The following is a 22,214-nucleotide window of genomic DNA, read 5'->3' as shown; positions in this document are numbered from 1 at the left end:
CCACTGTGTCACCTTTCATTCTTTTCTCAAGTGATCAAGTGTCCCAAGAATTCTCCGCCAGGGCCAATGAGATTCTGTAACACCAAGGCTTTAGAGGACAAGGAAAGATACCCAACATGCTCCAACCATGAATTCCTTTTCTACACTCTTTTTAGTAGCATCAGTGGCTCTGTACACACCAAAGAAGTTATGTGCAGAATTGATTTGAAAATACTTTGTGTCAGCCCCCAGTGTCCCATACCCACTTTTCTGGTGATTTGTACAGTATACATAACAATTAAGAAAAATGCTTGGAAGTTGGTATGGTAACTGAACACGGAAATCTAAAACGCTTGTGGATTAATCAAGACTATTCATTCCTGATTAAAAAAAAAGTCATAAAAAAGCAACAGCTTCCAAACAGGAGCCAAATATTGGCACTGTTCTTGTTAATGTTCACAGTCCAACTGTGGCTTCCTTGGGAGGTCTGCCCGCAAGACATTCATGGACCTCAGAGACACTAGCTGCCTGAGATACAGGAAACATGTACCTCCTCTGACTTTCACCCGAATTCTACTTTCAACCCACATGACACAGCCTCACCCTATGCCTTCTTGGGCTAGTTAGGATTTTTCATCAACTTGACACATCTAGAGCTATCTAGGAAGAAGGAATCCCAACTGAGAATGTGCCTTCATAAGATAGGCATTTTCTTGACTAACGATCTGGTAGAGACCTGTCATGTGTAGGTTGTGCCACTCCCAGACTGGTGGTCTTAGTGGTATAAAAAAAGAAGCAATGTTCCTCCATGGTCTCTGTTCCTGCCTTGAGTTCCTGCCCTGACCCCCCACCCAAAGTCCACTGGAAGCTATAAGCTGAAATAAACCCTTTCCTCCACACATTGTTTTGGGTCCTGGTCTTTATCACAGCAATAGAAAGCCAAACAGGACAGTTCCTCTTTTTCCTAAGTGCACAGGGGCTGTGGACCTAGTGTGTGCTTACACATACCTGCAATCTCCCTGCTTGGATACAGAAGGGTGAGGGGAATGTGAAGCCTGATCTTCGCTTTTGCCTCTCTTTCATCATGTTAGGAGAGTCTATAGAATGCAAAAAGTGAGTGGGCTCAAAGGGAGAAGACGAAACGATGGGGAGAGAGGAGAAGAAAGTGTGCTTTATTGGTTTGGCACACGAAAGGGCCCATCTACGTTGGGAAATTCCTAAGGTGTACAAGAACAAGGCAGGCACAGTGGGCTGGCATTAATCCCACAGCCAGGACAAAAATGGATGTGTCTCAAGAGAAATAGCAATTTGTTCTGAGTTGTACAGAGCAGGTTTAGTCTGCTTCATTACCATCTGCTCCCAGGTGGTTAACTGGGTGTCCTGCCTGTACAAAAATCTTTCTTTGGTTTATGAAATAAGGCTAAGCTCAAGGGTCCTTCTAACAACCCTGACAAAGAACAGTGATGTAAGCTTTATAATTGTTCTGGCGCTAGTCTTTGTAACTCGTTGAATTCCTTAAGGATACCATCGCCCCCCCTCCCTCTCTCTCACACATAAACACACACACACACACACACACACACACACACACACACACACACACACCTGCTTACTACACAACTGCTTTGTATTATATAATTTGATATATGTAAGCCTTGACATATACATCTTATGTAGCCAGTATCATGTTACATGTGTGAGCAAACAGAACCATTCCTATTTCTTCCATTTAAATGCATAGATCAACAAGTAGCCACATTGACATCATTGAGTAGAGTAAATTTCTGTGAGCAAGTTAGAAAAGAAAAGCAAGCAAACCTATCTCAATACAGTCTAGGATATGTCTCTATGACCTTACCTTCTAGCTTAAACCCTGCTTCCATCAGAAGTCTGGCCTAGTCAGTGATAGGTGCACAGACACTCACAGATCACTCTATAAGAAAAGGCTCCTTAGCCAGTTGCCAGAATGTGGCTGTTTCTGATAACCATCATGGATGGCACCAAATGTGTCCAGAGGACAGAATACCCATCATGGACTTCCATTGATTGGTGAGGGTGGATTCTAGGCCTCATGTTTCAAATGTAGCTGTGAGAATCCCTTCTCTTCTTGATCTCACCACACTGTAGTTTTGATTGTTTTCACCTCAATTTATCACAACCATGAAGACTGGTACTAAATTGTATCTGACCACCACACATCCTTTTTAAAAACAGTAAATTCATCTCTCTCTCTCTCTCTCTCTCTCTCTCTCTCTCTCTCTCTCTCTCTCTCTCTCTGTCTCTCTCTCTCTCTGTCTCTCTCTCTCTCTCTTTGTGTGTGTGTGTGTGTGAACATGAGTATTTTCTACAAATGTAATCTTTCAAGTACATGAAACCCTCAATGGCCCATGGTTTTGTCTACAGGATTACTATTATTCACAGATGCTGTGTGTCTCTACCTCTCCTATGCCCCTAACCCTTATGTGGCAGAATAGACAGTAATGGAACCCTTAACTTAACTCATTGACTCTTGTTTCCTTGCAGTGAGGAATGGACACAAAGGTTGACCCTAGTCATGAGATCTGCATGGAAAAGCCCTTTGACTGCTCTTGAAGACCTTGGTTGGAGGTGGCAGAAGATGTCTTGTCTTTGAGTGGTCTTACTTCCATTTTGCAGCCTGAAATGGGTGACACTGAAGAAGCAGTTTTGCCCAAGGGCAGGCATAGAGATGACTGTAATGAGTGGCCCTATATCCTTGGGAATGTGGAGTCAAGTTCTCATCTGCTAAGCCCTGGTCTCCTACTTTTGGCTATTCATATAGGGAAATAAACCTTTTCCTTATTTATAACAATTTATATTACTGTCATAGCTGAAACATAGTTGTTGTTGTTGGCACCAGTCACTAAGCAGCCAAGGTTGTTGCCCTTGAACTCATGGGGAGCCTCCTGTCTTAGCCTCTAGTGTTCTGGGATCATAAGCATGTATGCCAAGGCTTACATTTTAAGTGTCACCTTAAAAGGATACACAGTAGCACAACATAAGATCACCAGCCCAGACAGTGCAGCTCAGTAAATTTGTTTCTAAGAGTGACCCAGAGCCACACTGGTAGAATGTTACAAGGCCTCTTACTTGTCTCTCCAGAAGTTGTGACCCCAGTGTCCACAAACATCTTCAATCCCAGTCTTCACATGATCAAAAAACTAAAACAAAAGAAAAGACAGGCTAATCAATTCCCCCTTTCCTTGCAACTTGTAATTATCACTCTTCTGGGCATTGTAAGGCCATAAGCCAACTTTTTTGGTTTTGTTTTTCTTTTTTTGACACAGGGTTTCTCTTTGCAGCCCTGGCTATCCTAGAACTCACTCAGTACATCAGGATGGCTTCAAACTCATAGAGATCAGCTGTGTCTATCCCTCCAGAGTTCTGGGATTAAAAGCATGCACTACACCTCCCAGCTATAAACCAATTATTTATCTTCAATTGTTTGCTTGTTAGGCAATGTTTTTATTACTTTTATCATTCTAAGTTTGATCATAACTTTCAAAATTACAAGAAATGGGTAGTAGCAACATTTTCACGTTGAAGGCTTTATTTTCCCTTGCCTGGTTCAGGACTTTAGCAGACCTAGACTGGATATCATGGGACTATGATAAGTGCACCTCTCATCACAAACATTCTGAAACCCTCACCTATCTCCTGGAGTCTTCTACTATTCCCTTACCCCTATAGAAATGCACAACAGGGCAGTACTGTTTCTGTGATCACTACACATATATTTTTATTATTAAATAAGGTGTTTATCGCTTGGCACCTACCCTGCAGTGGATCTCTTCGCTGACGGCTTGCTGCTTTTTATTGGATCTCTTAACATCAAGAAACTCCACCAGTGGTCTGATGGTTATCCCCTGCACAAAAATATGAACATACATAAATAAGTCTTCTCTTAAGAAAAAGAGATCAGCTACAGCTGATTATCTCCTAATAATCAACGACCACCAGCAAAAGCTGGCCTGTCGTCAAAAGTTAAATAGTAAATGTAAAACTTTGTTATTCTTGTCTTCCTTTTCCCAGATGTCTTGTTTTCAGAAGACCATTTTCAACATAAAACAGATGCTAAAAGTGGAATAAATTGAAAAGTAACTGTAAGAAACAATGAAGTTCAGTGGAATCGGCTACTTGCTGTATTACCCAGAGAAAAACTCTCCAGTGATTCTTTTGTTTGCTCATTCTTCTGAAACAGTTTTCACCAAACTGCTTCTGCATGCCTATCACTGTACTTAGGCATCAGAACACAGCGATATGACAAAGGACCTTGGCTCTAGGACTTTGGATCTAAACGCAGGTCATTTCTATCCCAACAAAGTTACAAAGTAGACAGGAGAGAAAGACAAATAGACACAGGGAGAGGGGGAGTCTAGGAAGCACTCAGCAGGAATCAGGAAAGGTGTTGGCATCACTTCCTGGCAGAGACCTCAGAACAGCCAAGGAGCATCAGTGGTAAACAGTGCAAGGGCAATCTAGGCACACTTAGGAGTTAACTTGGGAAATGGAGAAAATTGCTGGCTGTTGAGTAAACTTGGGGTGGGGAGGTTGTTCTCCAATCAGAGTCAACAGACAAATGCAAGAAGTGCTGGCAACAAAGTGGCAAGAATTGTTGTTAATGGATGCTTTGTGCTTTTGTTCCGAAGCCTAAGACAATGGCTTCCATATCAAAATAGCAAGAAAGGGAGCAGTATAAAATTAACACACACATATTATGGCTACAGGGTATGTTTGAGTAAATAGTATTTGCTACTTTATAATATGACATATATAGTAGGAGAAACTATGGATATATTAGACTCACATACTAGATGTATTCATGAGTATATATTCATGTATAGAAAGCCTTATGGCACTGGTATAAAATGGTTACGTAGGGAATTTTAAAACTTAACTGAAGGATATTAGAGAGATTAGAAATCTTAAGATACATTTAAATTTCTAAATAGGATGGATTATAACGACTTTTTTCTCAAATAATGTCTATACACAATATTACAATGTATTGTTCAGGATGTGAAACAGAACTTAAGCAATCTTTATTAACTATAACAACAAAATTGACCAGGATTTTTTTCGAAAAGGAAAATGAAAGGGAATTTGCAGACACAACACAATCTACCAGCTATGGTGCACATAAGTTGTGACGTTGGCAACAAAAGAGGCAGGAGAGGGCGTGTGCAGGAAGAGCAGCAGGGTCTTGCTTGGGGTTCATAACACGCACGGGAAGGATTGCTGCTTTCTTGACATGAGCAGGGGTTATGTTGAAGTATGTTGTCTGCCATTTGATATCTATTTCACTTTACCATCTGTACTTAGGTGTTAAAAAATTCATAGGGATGAGTTGAGACAAGCTCAGGGTGGTTTAGAACTCACTATGTAGCCCAGGCTGACCTTGAAATTCTATCAGTCCTTCTGCCTCAGCCCCTCAATGGCTGAAACTACACTGGTGAGCTATTACTCTTTGTTTGTCCTTTAGTTTTTTAGAATGGTTTTGATAATATAATACCTCCACATACTTACTATCTTCAAAGGAGGTCATTGTTTTTGCTTCATCAATCCAACATGATCGTTTCTCTAGCATTACTTTCATTTTTTTTAAACTTTTGTAAGCGAAAACTGATTTTAACCAAATTTGGCATGAGACATCTCTTGTGTTCTATTTGTATTTCTGTCTGCCACTTGGAAATAACACAGGAGCTAATAACAGTTTCCCAATCAACACGTTCTAGAATCTTTAACATATGCAAGCAAAAATGAGTGCAGTTGTGATTTTCATGTGGTGACTCCTGAGTTCCATGTCCCATAGAACTTCAAGCAGAATGCTGGCAACTCAAAAACAACAACAACAATAAGAAAATCTGTGCAACTCTTATCATTGAAAGTATCTAACATATTCTGGAGACACTAATTGCTATTACACATGCCCCTTCCCTTTTCAACATTTAGTCAGCAAATAAAAGGGAATATTCCAGCATTTGGAACCACAGTGTATGACAGTAAGGATGGGCATGAGCCCGCCCAATCCTGACATTGATTCCTCCTGGAAGTCAATGACCTACACCATGAAAGCACACTGACCAACTCCAAGAAGCAAGAGCGGATACTCCCAGATCAACTCTAGTTTGTAAATGTATGACATATGTAAGTTCACAATTAACAAAATTTAAAAGTTATGCATCTAATGAAATAACATTCCCTTTAGAATTTGTTCATGTCTCAGAACTATTTTGTTGTCTGACAACACTAAATAGGGATCATTTGTTAGGTACTATTTAGTTTCTCTCCCTCCCTCCCTCATTTGCTTCCTTCCTTCCTCACTCTATTTTGAAGTAGAGCATGTGACATGTGTGCACGCCATGTCTGGCCAATCAGGATATTTTAATACATGAGCCAAAGCCTGTGGTTTGGAAAGACAGAGAGAGGAGACCTCTGAGGAGAGACCTACTTTATCCCTTTGGAACATTTCTAATTTGGGTTGCCGAGGAAACAATTTGATAGAATTTCCAAGAATAAGATGACTTGTTACTATTCATGGGGAGTACAAAAAATTAGAAATAAAAGTCCTGAGTTTACCAACAAGATGCCTCCCAAAATCGTCGCAAAGCACAAAAAATTCTTACCTGTAATTCAAGTTTGGCACAACACACACACACACAGTGATGTCTGACTCAGATTCATCAAACAGCTAGTGAGATTCCCATCTTATTCTATCTCTGTTTTGTCCCACCTCTTCCTCCATCAATGAGAGAACAGAAGAGAAAAGGTTAATCTGTTCAGTGGTTAAAATAAGCATTCTTTTTTTTCCATTCACAGGGAAAAGTGAGTTCTTGTTTGTGGAGTTAATACTGACAAAGCAGGGAGGTGGGCGCCTTATATTTCGTTGCCAATTTAGCAAGGATTTCCCTGGAAAACTTGTAAGAAAATTTCCATTTCTGAAAAACTATGACTGGCTGGCTGGGGAGATGGCTCAGTGGGTAAGAGTCCTCGCTACACAAGCATAAAGATCAGAATTCAGATACAACAGAGAAACAGTCAGGCATGGCCACATATGTGCATAATCACAATGCTGTGCAGCGGGGAGCTGAGACGGGATTGCTGGGCTTGCTGGTCACCAACTTACACAAAAACAGGAGGAAGTCTCGCTTCAGTGAGAGACCCTCTTACACGTAAAGGGAATGAGGCAGGGTGAGTGACAGAGGGGTGCACATGAAGTCCTCCCCTGAATGTAATCACACCTAAAGACACACACATGCCTGCACGTGCACATGCATGCGTGCATGTACACACATAGATTACTTCACACACTCACACACTTCACACACATGTATGAACACATGCACACAAGCACAACCACACCACACATAACACTCATAAAATACACACAGACACGCAAGCCTATCACTGCCATGGCCATGCTATCTTATATTAGGCCATTCTCATAGTAATACCTTGATCACCAAGATTATAAACCAATTTGTGACAAAACATCACTTAGAGTTGAGACAAACAGAATGAGAGTTATAAAGTGTTCCCAGCGCTTGGCTTCTCCTGGTTTCCAACACTTACCACCTGCACAGTGCTCATATGACTCTGTTAGATGTCTGACTTCTAATGAACAATAGCTTTCTCCATTGTGGGCTGCAGAAATCTACCTATATCAAATGTGTGGCTGAAGCTCTCATCTTAGAAAACCTGAAACAAAAACCACCTATGTCAAGTGTCCTTTTCCTACCACCCCTTCTCTTGCTGATCTCTTACCTCCAGTGTCTCTCTTTTGGATGTGGTTAATCAAGGGGTCACCCTCATCTCAGACCTCCTGTGTGGATGACCACTCCTCACTCATGATGCTGTTGTTTTTTTCTGAGGTCATGGAAGCCTCTTTTGGAACACTCTCATCGTTTGGCTTCTGCCTCTCCCCTCCATGCTTCTTCCATCATCGTCCATAGAGTTCACTTTCCCAGGACTATCTAGCTTCCTTGACAATTTATCAATTCCCTGATAATTCTATGTTTCTAGACTCAGCACTCAGACCATTATTATATTTTTTATTCCCTCACCAATGAATGATTTCTTCCCATCTCATTCTTCAAAACGTATCGATTTAAGTTTACTCCACAATTGGAGGTGGAGTCTCCCATCTACCTGGCCTCTATCATGAACTCCAGATCATTGACTTCTAGATAGCTATAGAGAAATTATTTTCCACCCTGTAAACTTAATAAATCCCTAAATTAACCCTGATTGCTCAGTCAAAAACACTAGGCAAAACACATTCTAAATTGTTCACCACACAACTTCCCCTCTTTTAGAAAAAGTTGATCATTTTACTCATTTTATTTAGGACTATATCAAATGTCTCCATTTCAATGGAATTCTTCCCAGTTGTTAATGTTACATTAATTAAGCCTAGCAATTTATTCAACAAAAGAAAGCACATTCTAAGGTCCCCACAATGTCTATAAAATAGGGAGCATCATCAATTCAGTTTGGCAACGTGGGTCCTGAGCATGCCCATGTCCTTGCTTGTACAAAGAGTCTTTTACCAGAGGCATCCCTGAGGGTGCCAGCAATTAGCAATCTTGAGAAATAAAATGGCACCACCCTCCACAGACAGTGATAAATTGCTAATCTCTGTCACCCTCCTGTAAAGTAGATCATTATACATGCCTATGTCCTTCATGGGCCTTCTGTTACACTTTCATGGAACCAAGGGCTAAGGAAAATCGACACAAAGCCACACAATGTTCTGGCTATTGCTTCTCCACCAATATTAAAGTCTCCTGTCTCTGAGCCAGCAGACTGGTGTCACTACCCATCTATTTGCTTAACAGTCTGCACAAGGATGTACATTACATCATCAACGTGAAATGGCAACAGACAGTTGTTGAGTTGCTGTGTTTACCTTTAGTTCATTCACTTCCAGATAGCTGTTGAACAGGTTTATAGAATTCTTGGGATCTTCTGCATGACTGTAGGGATAACTAAATAATGATTACGGTACTCCATTTTTCTGCTCAAATTGAAGCATATTGAAGGATGTCAGCTTTTCTTTTATTATTGTTTAGCCTAATATTTTACATGAAATTATGATATCAAAACTCAATGTCAGGTATTGAACTGTACATACATATTCCCTTACAATATCTGAGAAGGAGGTCTCACAATCTATATCCTACAACTAGGTAAACTGAGGCTGATAGAACTCACATCAAAAAAGGTCAAAAGAACAGATCAGATTGGCACTATTCAAGTTTCATTTTTTGCTCTGAACCCCACAGTCACTAATTTGTAATATAATTTCAAACCATGAACAAGAGGTCATATTGTATATAAATAACATTACTGGCTTCATTGAAAGGAAAATGAACTCAGATGTCTAGAAATCAAGATTGTTTACTCATTTGCTATTCCATAAGCAATGCTACATTCAGTGGTATGATAATGTGCTACTCAAATTAGCAACATGATTTAAGCAATGTTTAAATTATCATGACAAGTTATGATAAATAATAAATCATGTCACATGTAACCTATTTTTGAAGATAGTCATAACCTGATATAGCAGACTGGAATAATTTATCCTTCAAGAAATTATAAAGTAGGAAGAGAAAAATGGATCATAAAACTTAATAGTGGGGGTTATTGGGGAGATCGTTTAGTGGATAGGGCTCTACAGAAGACCCAGATTTCATTCTCAACCCTCACATGGCATCACATAACTGTTTGTAATTCAGTTCCAGGGGATTTGATGCCCTCTTTTGGCCTGTGAGAGTACCAGGAATGAATGTATGTGGTGCACAAACATACACAAAACACTCATACACAAATCATTTTTAAATTTAATAATAGATCCAGCAACATAAAAGCTGTCATTTGGAGAAAATAGGTGGCCTACTTAAGAGGCACAGTTTTATGCATGGATTAGTAACTAGTTATTCTATGGTGGCACATGCCTTTCATCTTAGCACTTAAGAGGTAGAGCCAGGCAGATCTCTGTGAGTTCGAGGTAGGTGTGATCTACAGAGTGAGTTCCAGGACAGCCAGGGCTCTTACATAGAGAAAAAAAGATTTCTCTCATGTTTATTTGACTGATCTATTCTGATTAAAAAAATTCTTTCTTTTAGCAGGACGTGGGTGTAAATTTGCATGCGCATGCGTGGGCATGTGCGTGTTTGTAGAGTATAGATAAACAGTGACGAGAGTGGTATGGGAAGGAGAGGAGGGGGTCACAGTCCAGTGGTGTGCTCACACAGGAACAGGTAAGGAACATGAGTAGAATGTGGAGAACTATGACCGCTCCTTTCCTGTGGCCATCAGGATGAACTTGATCAAGTGATCCTTTGGTTTATAGTGGGAAAGACTGGCCTGGGTGCATTAGCATGGCCTTAGTACTGAACCCTAAAATACATCAATAGAGGGTTAGTTAGATTGACATGTTCACCATATTCAAAGCAGCCAACGCATTGCATGGCTCCTACTGTCTGTTGCCTGAGTCCCTTCTTCTCCGTTAGGACCTTAACACACCTGAGTTCTGGGCCAGCCAATGCTACACAGTGAGACCTTGTCTCAAAAAACAAAATAAAATAAAGTGAGCACAAAAGCACATAATGTAGGTAACTGATAATTTATTTGTATTTCTTAATTGAATCTCAACCCCAAATAGGCCAAAATTATTATGGATAACTCTATATTAGCATGTTAATATTAATCATCTATATATATGTATATATATTCTGACTAATGGTATTTATTTTTAATTTTTTTCATATATAATGTTCTAACTATAGTTATGTATTTTATGCTTGATAAGACTAATAACTAAAACTAGAAAACTTGTAAGATGTTGCATACCATCTTTAACATCTTTCTATGAAGTCACACCAGTTGTATTCTATAATTGCACCAAGCCAGTGATGTCTGGGGCAGAGGACTGGTTTTGTACTATAAGCACTTGAGACCTTGTGCTGGGGACTGTGGTCCTTTCCCAGTGACCTAGTTCCTCATCCCAGTAGGGTGATACAATTCTATTTTTGCGTCTGGTATTCTGAGATGACAGTATCTGTTCTGGGAAGAGCAGCCCCTTGATACTGTGTTCTGTGCAGCTAGGAGGGCCTAAGGTGACAGCAAGGTAAGCAGCAGGTCTTGAAAGAAGAGGAAATCCCTACCCTGTCCTGGTCTATATTTACATGCATTCTGCCCTAGGCCACTGTGGGAGGTGAAAATTCAAGAGATAAAATTACTCTGTGTCACATTTTATCCCAAAGTGTGTAAGAGGCAGCTCAAACGACTTGTTGCAAGTATTTCATAAACAATGAAGAGAAAAGATGAAGTCAGGGGAACATTCCTCCCCTCAGTACACAGAGGATGTGGTTGTCTCCCAAGTTTTAGGAGGAGACTGAAGTCAGTATGCGTCTTAATACTTCAGTATAACTGTAACTGAAATGAAAGTGTCACATTTGCATCATGTGATCCACAATAGGACACACACACACACACACACACACACACACACACACACACACACACCAGGAAGCTGAGAAGCTCAATCAGTGAAGTCATAGCCCTTGTAACTCCAGAACAGAAAGTGTCACGCTCCTGTGTGTGGTGACATTAGGGCAGATGACACTATTGTGCTGCCGGTTATCTAAATGTAGATCCTGTATAGCTATGGATAGTACATAACACTTGAGAGCTGCAGTGACTACGTGACACTGTTCATTCACTTATATTCTGTACCTTACATTGACCATCATTTGAGAACAAACTCCCTGTACTCCTGAAAGAAGTCACTGTACTCAACCTCCAGTGGGGACTCCAGAGGATCCCCAGCAAGCATTGTTATCAATGGAGGTGACAACTCCAAGGATGTTCTTGTCCCTGAAGATCTCTCAGTGAGACAGATAGACAGATGGACACAGAGATGCTGATGGACTTGATTCTGTGTAGGTCTACAACTGGTACTGGTACTGGTATCTTACCTTAACAAAAATGCTGTCAAGGAACTTCACGCTACAATAGGCTATATCAAAGCGTGAGCATGTAAGTGGGTTTGTACAGCAGTACCATGGTGCTAACACAGCAATGGAATCTCCCAAGATTGCCTTTCTCTGCAAATATTCTTATCACCACTCAGACATAACCATAACCTAGCAAATACTGCCTTTTTTTCAGTGAGTCAGGGGCGCTGAACAGCAACGAACTTTTGTGACACTTCAGTCAGCCTCAGGCTCAGCACTTCACCCTGGGGTCATTTTCTTCTTTGAGGATGAGTTTGTTCCTGGGAGGTGACACCAGTCTTTGTCTCAGAGGTTTGTTTGGGGGATACATGAGATGACATACATGGGAAATCTATAACCTGTCACTTGACATGCTCGCCCTCCTGAGGTAACCACTGAAGGGAACCAGCATTGTGAAGGTATGGGTGACAAAGACTGGAAGGGAAGGTACCATCTCTTAACCTAGTGAAACCCACGAACATCCTGAGCATCCATGGCCAGGATTCCACAAAGCCCGCTATCCTCACATTGGGAGATCCTAGCCCAAGCAAAGCTGAACTGTCTTGTGGAGAGCCGACTAGAAGAATCTACAAGTGAGGCAATGCTGAGTGCATTTCACACTTGACTTTCTTGCAGAGTTTCATCTCATGGTAAAGATCAGTCTGGTACTGATAAGTTTCACAAAACTGTTTAACTTCAGTTTCTGGACTTCACTTTCCCTTTCTAAAAACTAGGGATAATGAGCTCCTGGAGTTATTTGGCAGAGAGCAGTTCTGACAGCTAAAGGAAATAATACTCAAGATGACATTGTGGGTCGGTATTTAGGAAGCACTTGAAGATGGTTACACAAAATGAGTTACCTTCAGCTGAGGACTGGCCTCTTTTACTGAACTTGAGCTCTTAGTACCTGCCTAGCCAGTGTCTGCACTTGTCTCACAGACATCCTTAGCCCAGCAAGCTTGTGATTGAACTGCCAACCTCCAGTTCTGAGATCACAGGCCTCCCCTTCTCACTCAAGGGTAAGTCCATTCTTCTCCTCACTCAGGCACCAGCCCTGGGAGTTAGTGAAGCCTCCCCTTTCTCCATGTGCAAGTCACATCCAGAGAGGTCCTGCAGACTCCATGTTCAGATTGTACAACAGGGTCTTTCCTCTCTTCCAGCCACCATGGGGACCTGTATTCGGGTTTCCATGACCTCTGCTCTGTGTCCCTTGCCCTTGAGGATGAGTGAAGCTCCTTACATGGCTCTTCACAACCATACATAATACGAGCCTCCAACATAGCCTCTGTTACTCTAGCCCACCCTATACTCCCGCCAAGAACATTCTGTATCCAGGAAACAAGATCTCCCCTGGCACATGTACCTGGAATGTCCTCCATCTTGGCTAGGGCCTCCACCTCCAACGGGCTTTTTCTCAAATGTCAGATCCCCCACTTTTCCCTTCTAGGTATATCAATTTAGAGCTGTCTAAGTCACCATCTTCATTTCTGATCCCTGTCTCATTTATTGTATAGTAATTGTATTCTACCTGTAAGTATATCCCATACTTTACTATTGGGTCTCTCTCCTAGCATATGCTGCCCTTCCCTAGCCCCTAACAAGAGTGGAAGCTCTGCAGAGACAGGAATATATTCTTATATTTTTCTCAGACAAGAATTCTAAATTCTAACAGCAGTGCATGTCACAAAGCATAAGACAAATACATATCTGTGAAAATGAGTATGCACAACATATAATCTCTGAGAGCTGGCATATTGACCAACTTGCAAAGTCAGACCAACCACGCTTACTGCTCCAGGCAAAGCACAGTCAGCAGTCAGCTCTTGTCAAATAGCTGCTAGAAGGTCATGGCTCACAACTAGGACTTAACAAGGACATCTACCAGGTCAAAGACCAAGGCAAATGGCAGTATTAGGGCTAAGGCATGCACTTTGTCAGTTTCCAGTGGTACACACCAATCCCTGAGCTGAGCTTCCTTAAATAACTGTTTCCTCTGTGGGGGCCAAGTGACCAAATTGGACTCTTGTAATGTCTTGCACAGTCTAAGCCATGACTCCAGACAGGAAATATCATGTTCCTCATTCAGGTGACTCTCAAAGCTTCAACAAACCTCTGCCACCTTGACTCCAACACCAGCATTCGCTTGGATGGCCAGAAAGTGCTCATGTCCTGAGGGAGGGAGAGAGACTTTTTTATTAGAAAAAGCTATGCTCACCAGGATGAAGACGGTGAAGAATATGACAACAATGGCGGCTGTGATGAAGAGCTTCTTTCGAGGGAACACGCTAGCGGGGAGGAGAAACACCAGGGCGAAACAGATGGCGCCACGGAGCCCTCCGTAGGCAATGATGAACTGGTCCTTGAAGGTCAAGGGAATGGTCCGGAACCAGTTAATCACTTGAGTCAGGACAAAGACACCTATGGACAAAGAGAGATTGTGATTATGGACAGGGACAGACCAGGGACTCTGAGTCACCAAATCTCTGTGACTGAGCAAAGTGTGCACCCCACTTCATATCCCATCCTGCAAGCCCTGGGGACTCTTGGGTCCTTGCTCTTATAGATTCAGGATAACATGCGTCCACCCTTCAGAATTAAAGACATAAAGAGAGACTAATCTTATCTACAGTAAAAGCCTGGAGAGAACATAGAATCACAAACAAAAGGGGGAGAATGAAAATCAAACGGGGCTGGAAAAAGAATGAGATGAGGAAGAAAAGGAGAAGTCAGTGGGTAAAGGCGAGGAAAGGGAGAAAGGGAGAGCAGAGAGTAGATGAGGAAGACGAAACGAAAACAAAGAGGCAGCCACAGCAGAAAGAAGTGCCACTGGGTCATTGTCTCCGACTGTTCACTGAGCAAATGACTGCTCCTTACCCAGTGCTCGCCAGATCAGACAGAAGGCCAGCGTGAAGCAGACAAAGGCCCAGTTCCACTCGTGGTTCTTCCCAACGGTGGACACACCCATGAAGATGAAGATGAGGGTCTCGCTCACGCTGCTCAGCATCTTCATGAAGTACTTGATGGTCGTGTAGGACTTCTGGGACACGTTCTCTTCCACATACTTATTCATTGTCATGGCACACGCCGTGATTCTAGGGGGACGATGCAGTTTCTATTTAAACATAGCCTCAACCACAATCAGAGTATCAGGGGCAGCTCCTAAACATGAAGCAATCACTCTGTCTTCTGCTTGCACAGAGACCTAAATATTCCCTCGACCTCTGCTCATCGCCTGGCATCCATATTGTGAAAACCTCATGGGTACCATTACCATCAGCTCTCCTTTCAGCATCTCAAACGTGAAAAGCCCAAAATAATTTGAGACCCATTATCATCCTATAAAAGCAACTCTCCTACTTGTATAGACTTTATTCCTATGTTATATAAAAACCTTGAACTACAACAGAAAATTCTACACTCTCCCAGATTACACTTGGCTTCTTCCCTGATATCCTTCCCAGTGCACCCCTCTCCATATAATTGGATGTCATTTCAACTAGTCACGGGTATCTATTTCCGTGAAATTCAAAATGGGCTCCAAGAATTCCTAAGTAAAGGAAGTTTTTGTTTCTTTCCCCTAGCATGTTGGGGCCACTGTGCCCTTTGCTATCTCTCTTACAGTAGTTGTTTTGACATGGCATCTTTGCATGCCTCAGAAAGAGGTCATATCAGACACATGCTGGCAAGGTGGGCATCACAGACCTCATGCATTTCCCTCGCTGGGGCACAAGTATAACATCCTTCTCTCACTCCACCTGACACAGACCTCATACCCTGACTGCCCGTCACCTGCAAGGCATGCCATGTTCTTGACTACTGTCTGCTCCGTAGTCACACAAATTCGTATAAGCCTAGGATGTCACCACCAATCAACTCAAATGCCACCCAAAGATGGAAATTTGATGTGATGTAGGTGAAAATATACACCAAGTCCTCTATGAAGAGGTTTGGTCCCCATATAGTGTCAAAGTACTTCATCATGAAAGTGAACTGGAGAGGAAAGCAGAATGTTGGGACTCTAGTGAGCTACCCCAGCTTCCACTGAGTAATAGCCAAGGCATAAACAACTTCCCATCATGGTGGACCTGATTTAACTCCAGGGGCCACACCAACACAGCATGCATAGCCCACAGCCTGCGCAGTGGCCTTCCTTAACCCAAGACATTTGTTTGTAAGAAAAGCTTCCTATGATGGCATGGGACCAGTTGAATAATGCAAAACTCAGAGGCTCTGAGATCAGAGCCAGCAGGTAGTGACAAGCCGATGCCCTTTCAGAAAACAGACCCACTCCTTTCATACACCTTTTTATATTGTTTTCATATTAAACAAAACAAACAACACTCCACCTTTGCGAGGAATCTGCATTTAGACACAATGTCACTACCACCACCACCGGAACAAGAAAATGTTTCTTTTAGATTTATATGGGTGAAGAATGTACAATCCATGCAGTTTCCCAAAGAAAGAGTGGCCTTTGAAATAAGCTAATAAAACTGAGTAGCCACAAACATAGCAAAGCCTCTGCATAACTGAGGGCTTATACAATACAGGTTCATGTTTGGAGAAGCTTTCCTAGGAGCCAGGACCTGAGTAAACACTTCGTATGGGCTGTGTCAGCCAATCCTCATAACCCGTTTATGAGGCAAGTTCTATTATCACCCCCACTTTTATAAATGGGAGAACAAAGGTGGACTCAACATTTCACAGCTTGTAAATGGTGGTGTCCAAGTGTTTAACCAGGGAGTCTGGTGGAAGCCAGTGCTGTTGCAGACCTGACCCTCAGTCCTCGGAGTTCTTAGTGAGTCCAGTGGTCTTGTGGGAGAGAAGGCTTCCACTTCTTGTAAAGCTCTGACCCATCTACTCTCCAGAACTAGACTGCCTGTATTTGTTTCCTACTGTAAGAAACTAGTGCTTCACAGTCCATTTGATTGTCTCACTTCCTAAGTCAAAATCAAAAATAATTTTAGCTGGGCTAAAATAATCAAGATGTTTATTATGCTGTTTTCCTTCTGGAAGCTTCCAAGGAGATTCTGTCCTTTTTTTCTACTCTAACTTCTGGAGGCTGCTTAAAATCTTTGGCTTGTGGCCACATCACTCTGCCTCTAACATTCCTGATTCTGACAATGATTAACTCCCTTTTTTAAGGTCCTGTGATTACACAAAGCCCATATGATTATTATTGCAATTTCTGCAGCTCAAAGACCTAATTAAATCTCATCTACAATATCCCATTTGTCTTAAAATGTAAGTTATTAGCAAGTTTAATGAATTAGGATGTAGACGTCTTTGGGTACACTTGGTTAATTACATCTCAGAAATCTAAGATCTTTTCATACTTTTGGCTTAATATGGCCCGAAGTAACTGGGGATTGAATCCCAGGCTTCTTCTTACTAGGCAAACACTCACCCCTAAGCTTCATTTACAACACTCACTTTACTTGTAATTACCAGACAGAGGCTCACTAAGTTGCTTAGGTTGGCTATGAATTTTCTCTAGTGCATGGACCAGCCTTGAGTTTGCAATCCTCCTGCCTCAGCCTATGGGTTGCTGGATTTACATGTCTGCACCACCAGGCTCAGTTTACTTGAATTTTTAAAATCATATTTTCAGAAATTAAGATTCCTCAGTACAAGATAATGAGGCAAAAGCTACACTGAAAATATAATTTTTCTGGATCTCAGACTTTTATAGGGAAGAGAGGCTCAGCAATGAGAACAGATGAACTTCTATTCAAGGTTGAAAGTAGAAAATGTGGATATAATTTGTAATGGCTATATTACTTCTTAAAATATTCTAATCCTATCAGCATGGTTCTTAAAATATTCTAATCCTATCGGCAGGGTGCTTCAAGATAAAGAGATTTTAAATATACAGACAAATATGAAAAATGATGGATCTCAAGTGCTTATCACCCAATTTCCCCCAGTTACTTTTATTTTTAAAGGGAAAATATACCCATCATCAAGCTGAAGGTCTGTGGTTCTTTAGCCCATACTCAATTCCTTCTCTTCTTGGCTTTTAAAGCTTTTAATTATCATTTGAGAAATATTTTTGCAAGACTAGAATAGTGCTGTGTAAACATGCTACCCACCCATCCCCAATCACAATCTCCTCATTACTTAAACAATAAGTACATGATGAAGGCAAAAATTAATATTTAGTTCATGATGGGAAGCAATTTAATGAACACCAGTTATTTAGATATGATTGGTCCATGGAAATGAAGGCAAGTTGGGCATAGTTTCATCCTCCAAAAGCTCCTAATCTAAGGGGGAGAAATGGTCATGAAGACATCATTGGTGTACAACACTGCAGATGCTAGACACAGGAACAGAAAGGGTGTGTTGGCAGTGTCTCCTAGATCCTGAACTCACCGGAGCTGTGGTTGCCTGCACAAGAACTGCTCAAGATTAAGGCAGTCAATAATCCAGCATTGGGTGGGAGGAGCTCTTGAGAAGTTAATGGATTCTGGGGGTGAGGGAGTCAGTTTTCTTCAGAGATTTAGTCCCCGGTAGGTTGCTCTAGCCCCATTGGATAACCCTACAGCCATGTGCATGTAGGCCACACTACTTGGTCTCTAGGTTATTTTTTAAGATAAAGAAGAGGACATAGATTAGGGCGAAGGATGTGATGTTGAGGGCTTCAAAAGGAGTTGGAAGAGGGTTGTGAGGGTGGATTTGATTAGGATGTACTGTGTACATATATGAAATTGTCAAAGGATAAATAATACCAAATCAAAGGAGAGGGTATGTTAGAAGTTTGGGGAAGTAATTTGTTAGTTATACCACAGAAAAAGGTGCATTAGTAAGAGGCCATCAAGAATAAAAGATAGGAGGAAAGTAAAGCTTCCCTTCATTGCCTGCAATAGTGCATTTTGAAGAGCCACTGCTGATAATAAAACGTGATGCCTGAGTCCCTTACTTAAAGTGACAGTATTTAAACATATATAAGCACCCCAACCGTACATTCTAAACTATATCTAGACAGTTTATAGTGCCTAATACAATGTAAGCATTGTGTAAGTGGCCATCACCCTCTGTTCCACAAGGAGTCACTTAGCCTGGATTCACCTGTCATTTATAATCATTTCTGATATTCAGTTGGTAGAATTCATAGGAGAGGAACTCACAGACAGTATATGATTCCAATACAAGAAAAGCAGGTGGGCATACACAGAAGTTTGAAAGAAAGAGGTTGACATGATCAGAAAACTACTGGAATATTCTGGTAGCCAGAGGAGCATGGAATGATAACATTAAAAGATCACTAAAGAAGGCAAAGGTCAGAAAATGATAGCTATACATAACAATCAAGAGCTTCTACTTGATTCTGTACACAAGGTGGGAGGGTGAGCTTTATACATTTGCTGTAACTATCTCCAGTCCCCATCATCTCTGTCCCTATCTCTATTTCTTCTAAGTCCATTAGGAACAAGAAAAGTGTCCACTGCTTTGTATATGAATGCATCTTGACTCAGTCCATATATGAATGTGCTCTTAATAGGAATGGCACTTTGATATGAACAAAATTATACTCTATAAAAAAAACCTCTGTAGGGTGTCACATATGCAGAGGACAGATTTGGAAAGGCACATGCCAAAACGATGCAGATAATTCATTTCCTTCGATAGCTTGTCATTTCACTTTCAAAACCCATTCCAGCACCTGGCCTATGGAATACACCAAAACATGGATATGTTTTGACAGGTGTTAGGTTTCATTGTGCGAGACCACATAGAGGTCAGACATACTGCTTTGTGATTATCTTGCCTCACTTTAACATAAATGTATGGTGATTATCACCAATTTAGAGATGGAAAAGTAAAATCACTATAATTAGTGGGTTTTGCATTCAGCAGCAATTGAGGTTTTCTTCATCCCTGTATTGCTTAAAATACAGCATAAGGCAAAGATCAGGCTAGCTAATACTCCTTCAACAAGGTCTTCAAGGGGAGGACAGAGTTTTCACTTAAATGATCTGTCATTTGACTACTGTGAATAGAAAATTCTTCTACCGAGTCCCTTCTTCTGTAGGAGGCCAGGATTTCAGTATAACATCCCAAGAAGCTGGCCTTCTGCAGACTTCATTTTCCTTCCATCAGAATGTGTACTTTGAGAGAGAATAGACTCATATTAGTCTCTGCTTAGCATGATCCTATACCTGATTTGCTGCCAAGTTCAGGCTCATTGGCTAGATGGGCATGATCAATAAAACCAAAGGGACCTAACAGAAGAATTGAAAACAGGGGGTGGAGGCAGATTTCTGGTTGTGAAGATGTGTTTGTGCATGTATATGTGCTGTATATATACAAACTTACATATATGTCATAAAGATAAACATTTATAATTTTGTGTAGGAATGCATAGGCATGCTCTCCGTGTGTCTTTATAGAAGACATGCCTATTATTTATGTTTATAGATATAGGTACCTTTAAAAAATTGAGTGATCAGTTCTCTAAATTCAATTCTGACATTAGCATTAAGAGACTGTCTTCGGGTTTTTATTGCTGTGAAGAGACACCATGACCATAGAAACTCTCGTAAAGAAAATATTTAATTGGGACGGCTCCCTTACAGTTTCAGTGCAGTCCATTATGGGGAACATGGTGCTGTGTAGGCAGACATGGTGCTGGAGAAGTAGCTGAGAGTCCTACATCTTGCAAGCAACAGGACGTCAAGTAAAACACTGGGAGGTATCCTGAGCATAGGAAACCTCAAAGCCCACTCCACAGTGTCACACTTCCTCCAACAAAACCATAGCCACTCCAACAAAGCCATACTCTTAACAGTGCCACTCCCTATGCCATTATGGGGGCCAGTTACATTCAGACTACCTCATAGGTTCTCCCTAGTTGGAGCTGCTTTCATGTATAATGGGGTGTAGGCCATTGCACAGTTCATTTGCTCCCACTGTGAATCTGCATGTGCTACTAAAATTTGCAAACAAAATTACAGGAATAACACAAACAAATCCTGTTTTCAATGAGAACTTTTCCAAAATGAAGGCATACTCAGAGTCAAACCTTGCAGTAAGGAAGACCCATTCGGTAGCTATCTCTGCATTGATTAAATCCAGATCTTATGGTGACTCTGGGCACAGTGCATGTTCTCAGAAAAAGAACTCGCTCATGTGAAGTAAAGTAATTATTCCAGAACATGAATTTACTATAGAGTGTGTTGTCTCTTCCAGGAAACCCAATGACCAAAAGAAAGTGAGTCTGACATATTATAAAATCAAAATGGAGATGTTTTCAGAGGAAGACTCAAGCATAAAAACTGAATGATCTTTTGTAAAATACTAAAAATGAAATAAATAGCCTTAAGTTCTGTAAATGATTGGTTACTCCTATAATAACCTCATCCTCTTTCATAGATGCCCTGCTTTGCTTTTTACTGTACCTTTTATAAATGTTTTCAATTTGACTAGTGTTTACATGTCACTCATTGGGACCTGATGCAGATGTGATTTCAGGCAGTAGGATGACACAAAGGGTCCTAAGTCATTGTCCAATATTTAGTGAACTATAAGGACTCTAGCAGAAGAGTGCTGAGTAAGATTTCAAAGAGCCTGGTAGATTTGGCCTGGTCTTAACAAGGAAATTAAAGTAGATCCTTCCACAAGGATATGGTGGAGACAGATTCCATGTGTCACTGGGCATGGACCCTGATCCACAACACCCTTGTGCCACTGTTATGGACAAACTAGTTTCAAGGTTGCTCATGTGTCTTGGGAACATGAGTTTGAGTAGCTGATCTCTTATGGCATATGACACGTCCATTAGAACACTATGTCTGTGAACCATGTAATTCGTGGAATTTTTTGGAAAGATGTAAATGCCTTCCTTCATCTGAGAAATTCAGGGTGTTTACATAGAATGGTCATCCTATGTAATTTCTAAATGCACCAACATTTTAAGGGAGTAAGTGGGACACCGTCAGTGGGCTCACAGAAGGGAAATGGATGAGACTTGAGATGAATCATCTTAATGTTTTATTGGAAGGTGGGACCCAAAGGCTGATACCGGATCTGAGGGCTACTATGTTTTAATTGCATTTTCAAGCTATTCTCTCTCCCCCAGTCTCCAGCCAGGCACCTTCCTGCTGCTGCCAGCTGTGCATCCTCTCCTGGGAAGCATTCCTTAGCCCTGGAGGCAGCTGGCCAACTTAGCGCTAAGACCTCTGGCTTTAACCCCACAGAACCATTAGTTATACT

The 22,214-nt window shown here is 41.3% G+C and overlaps 1 protein-coding gene across 2 annotated transcripts in view; it reads right to left on the bottom strand.

Annotated features, from left to right (window-relative positions):
- Slc9a2 (solute carrier family 9 member A2) overlaps window positions 1-22,214 on the bottom strand; it is a 78,088-nt gene that overhangs the window by 10,517 nt on the left and 45,357 nt on the right. For both annotated transcript variants that reach the window (XM_005075363.4, XM_040729238.1), the window contains exons 4-7: window positions 14,874-15,091; window positions 14,215-14,417; window positions 3,774-3,863; window positions 3,088-3,158 (exon numbers count right to left, since the gene is read on the bottom strand). In XM_005075363.4, the coding sequence (XP_005075420.1) occupies window positions 3,088-3,158; window positions 3,774-3,863; window positions 14,215-14,417; window positions 14,874-15,091 (582 nt within the window). The remainder of the gene's footprint in view (window positions 1-3,087; window positions 3,159-3,773; window positions 3,864-14,214; window positions 14,418-14,873; window positions 15,092-22,214) is intronic.

This window comes from Mesocricetus auratus, unplaced genomic scaffold (assembly GCF_017639785.1).
Source record: "Mesocricetus auratus isolate SY011 unplaced genomic scaffold, BCM_Maur_2.0 Super-Scaffold_100021, whole genome shotgun sequence".
Taxonomy (NCBI): domain Eukaryota; kingdom Metazoa; phylum Chordata; class Mammalia; order Rodentia; family Cricetidae; genus Mesocricetus; species Mesocricetus auratus.
Note: the sequence above shows the minus strand (reverse complement) of the source record. Positions and strands in the feature narration are given on the sequence as shown.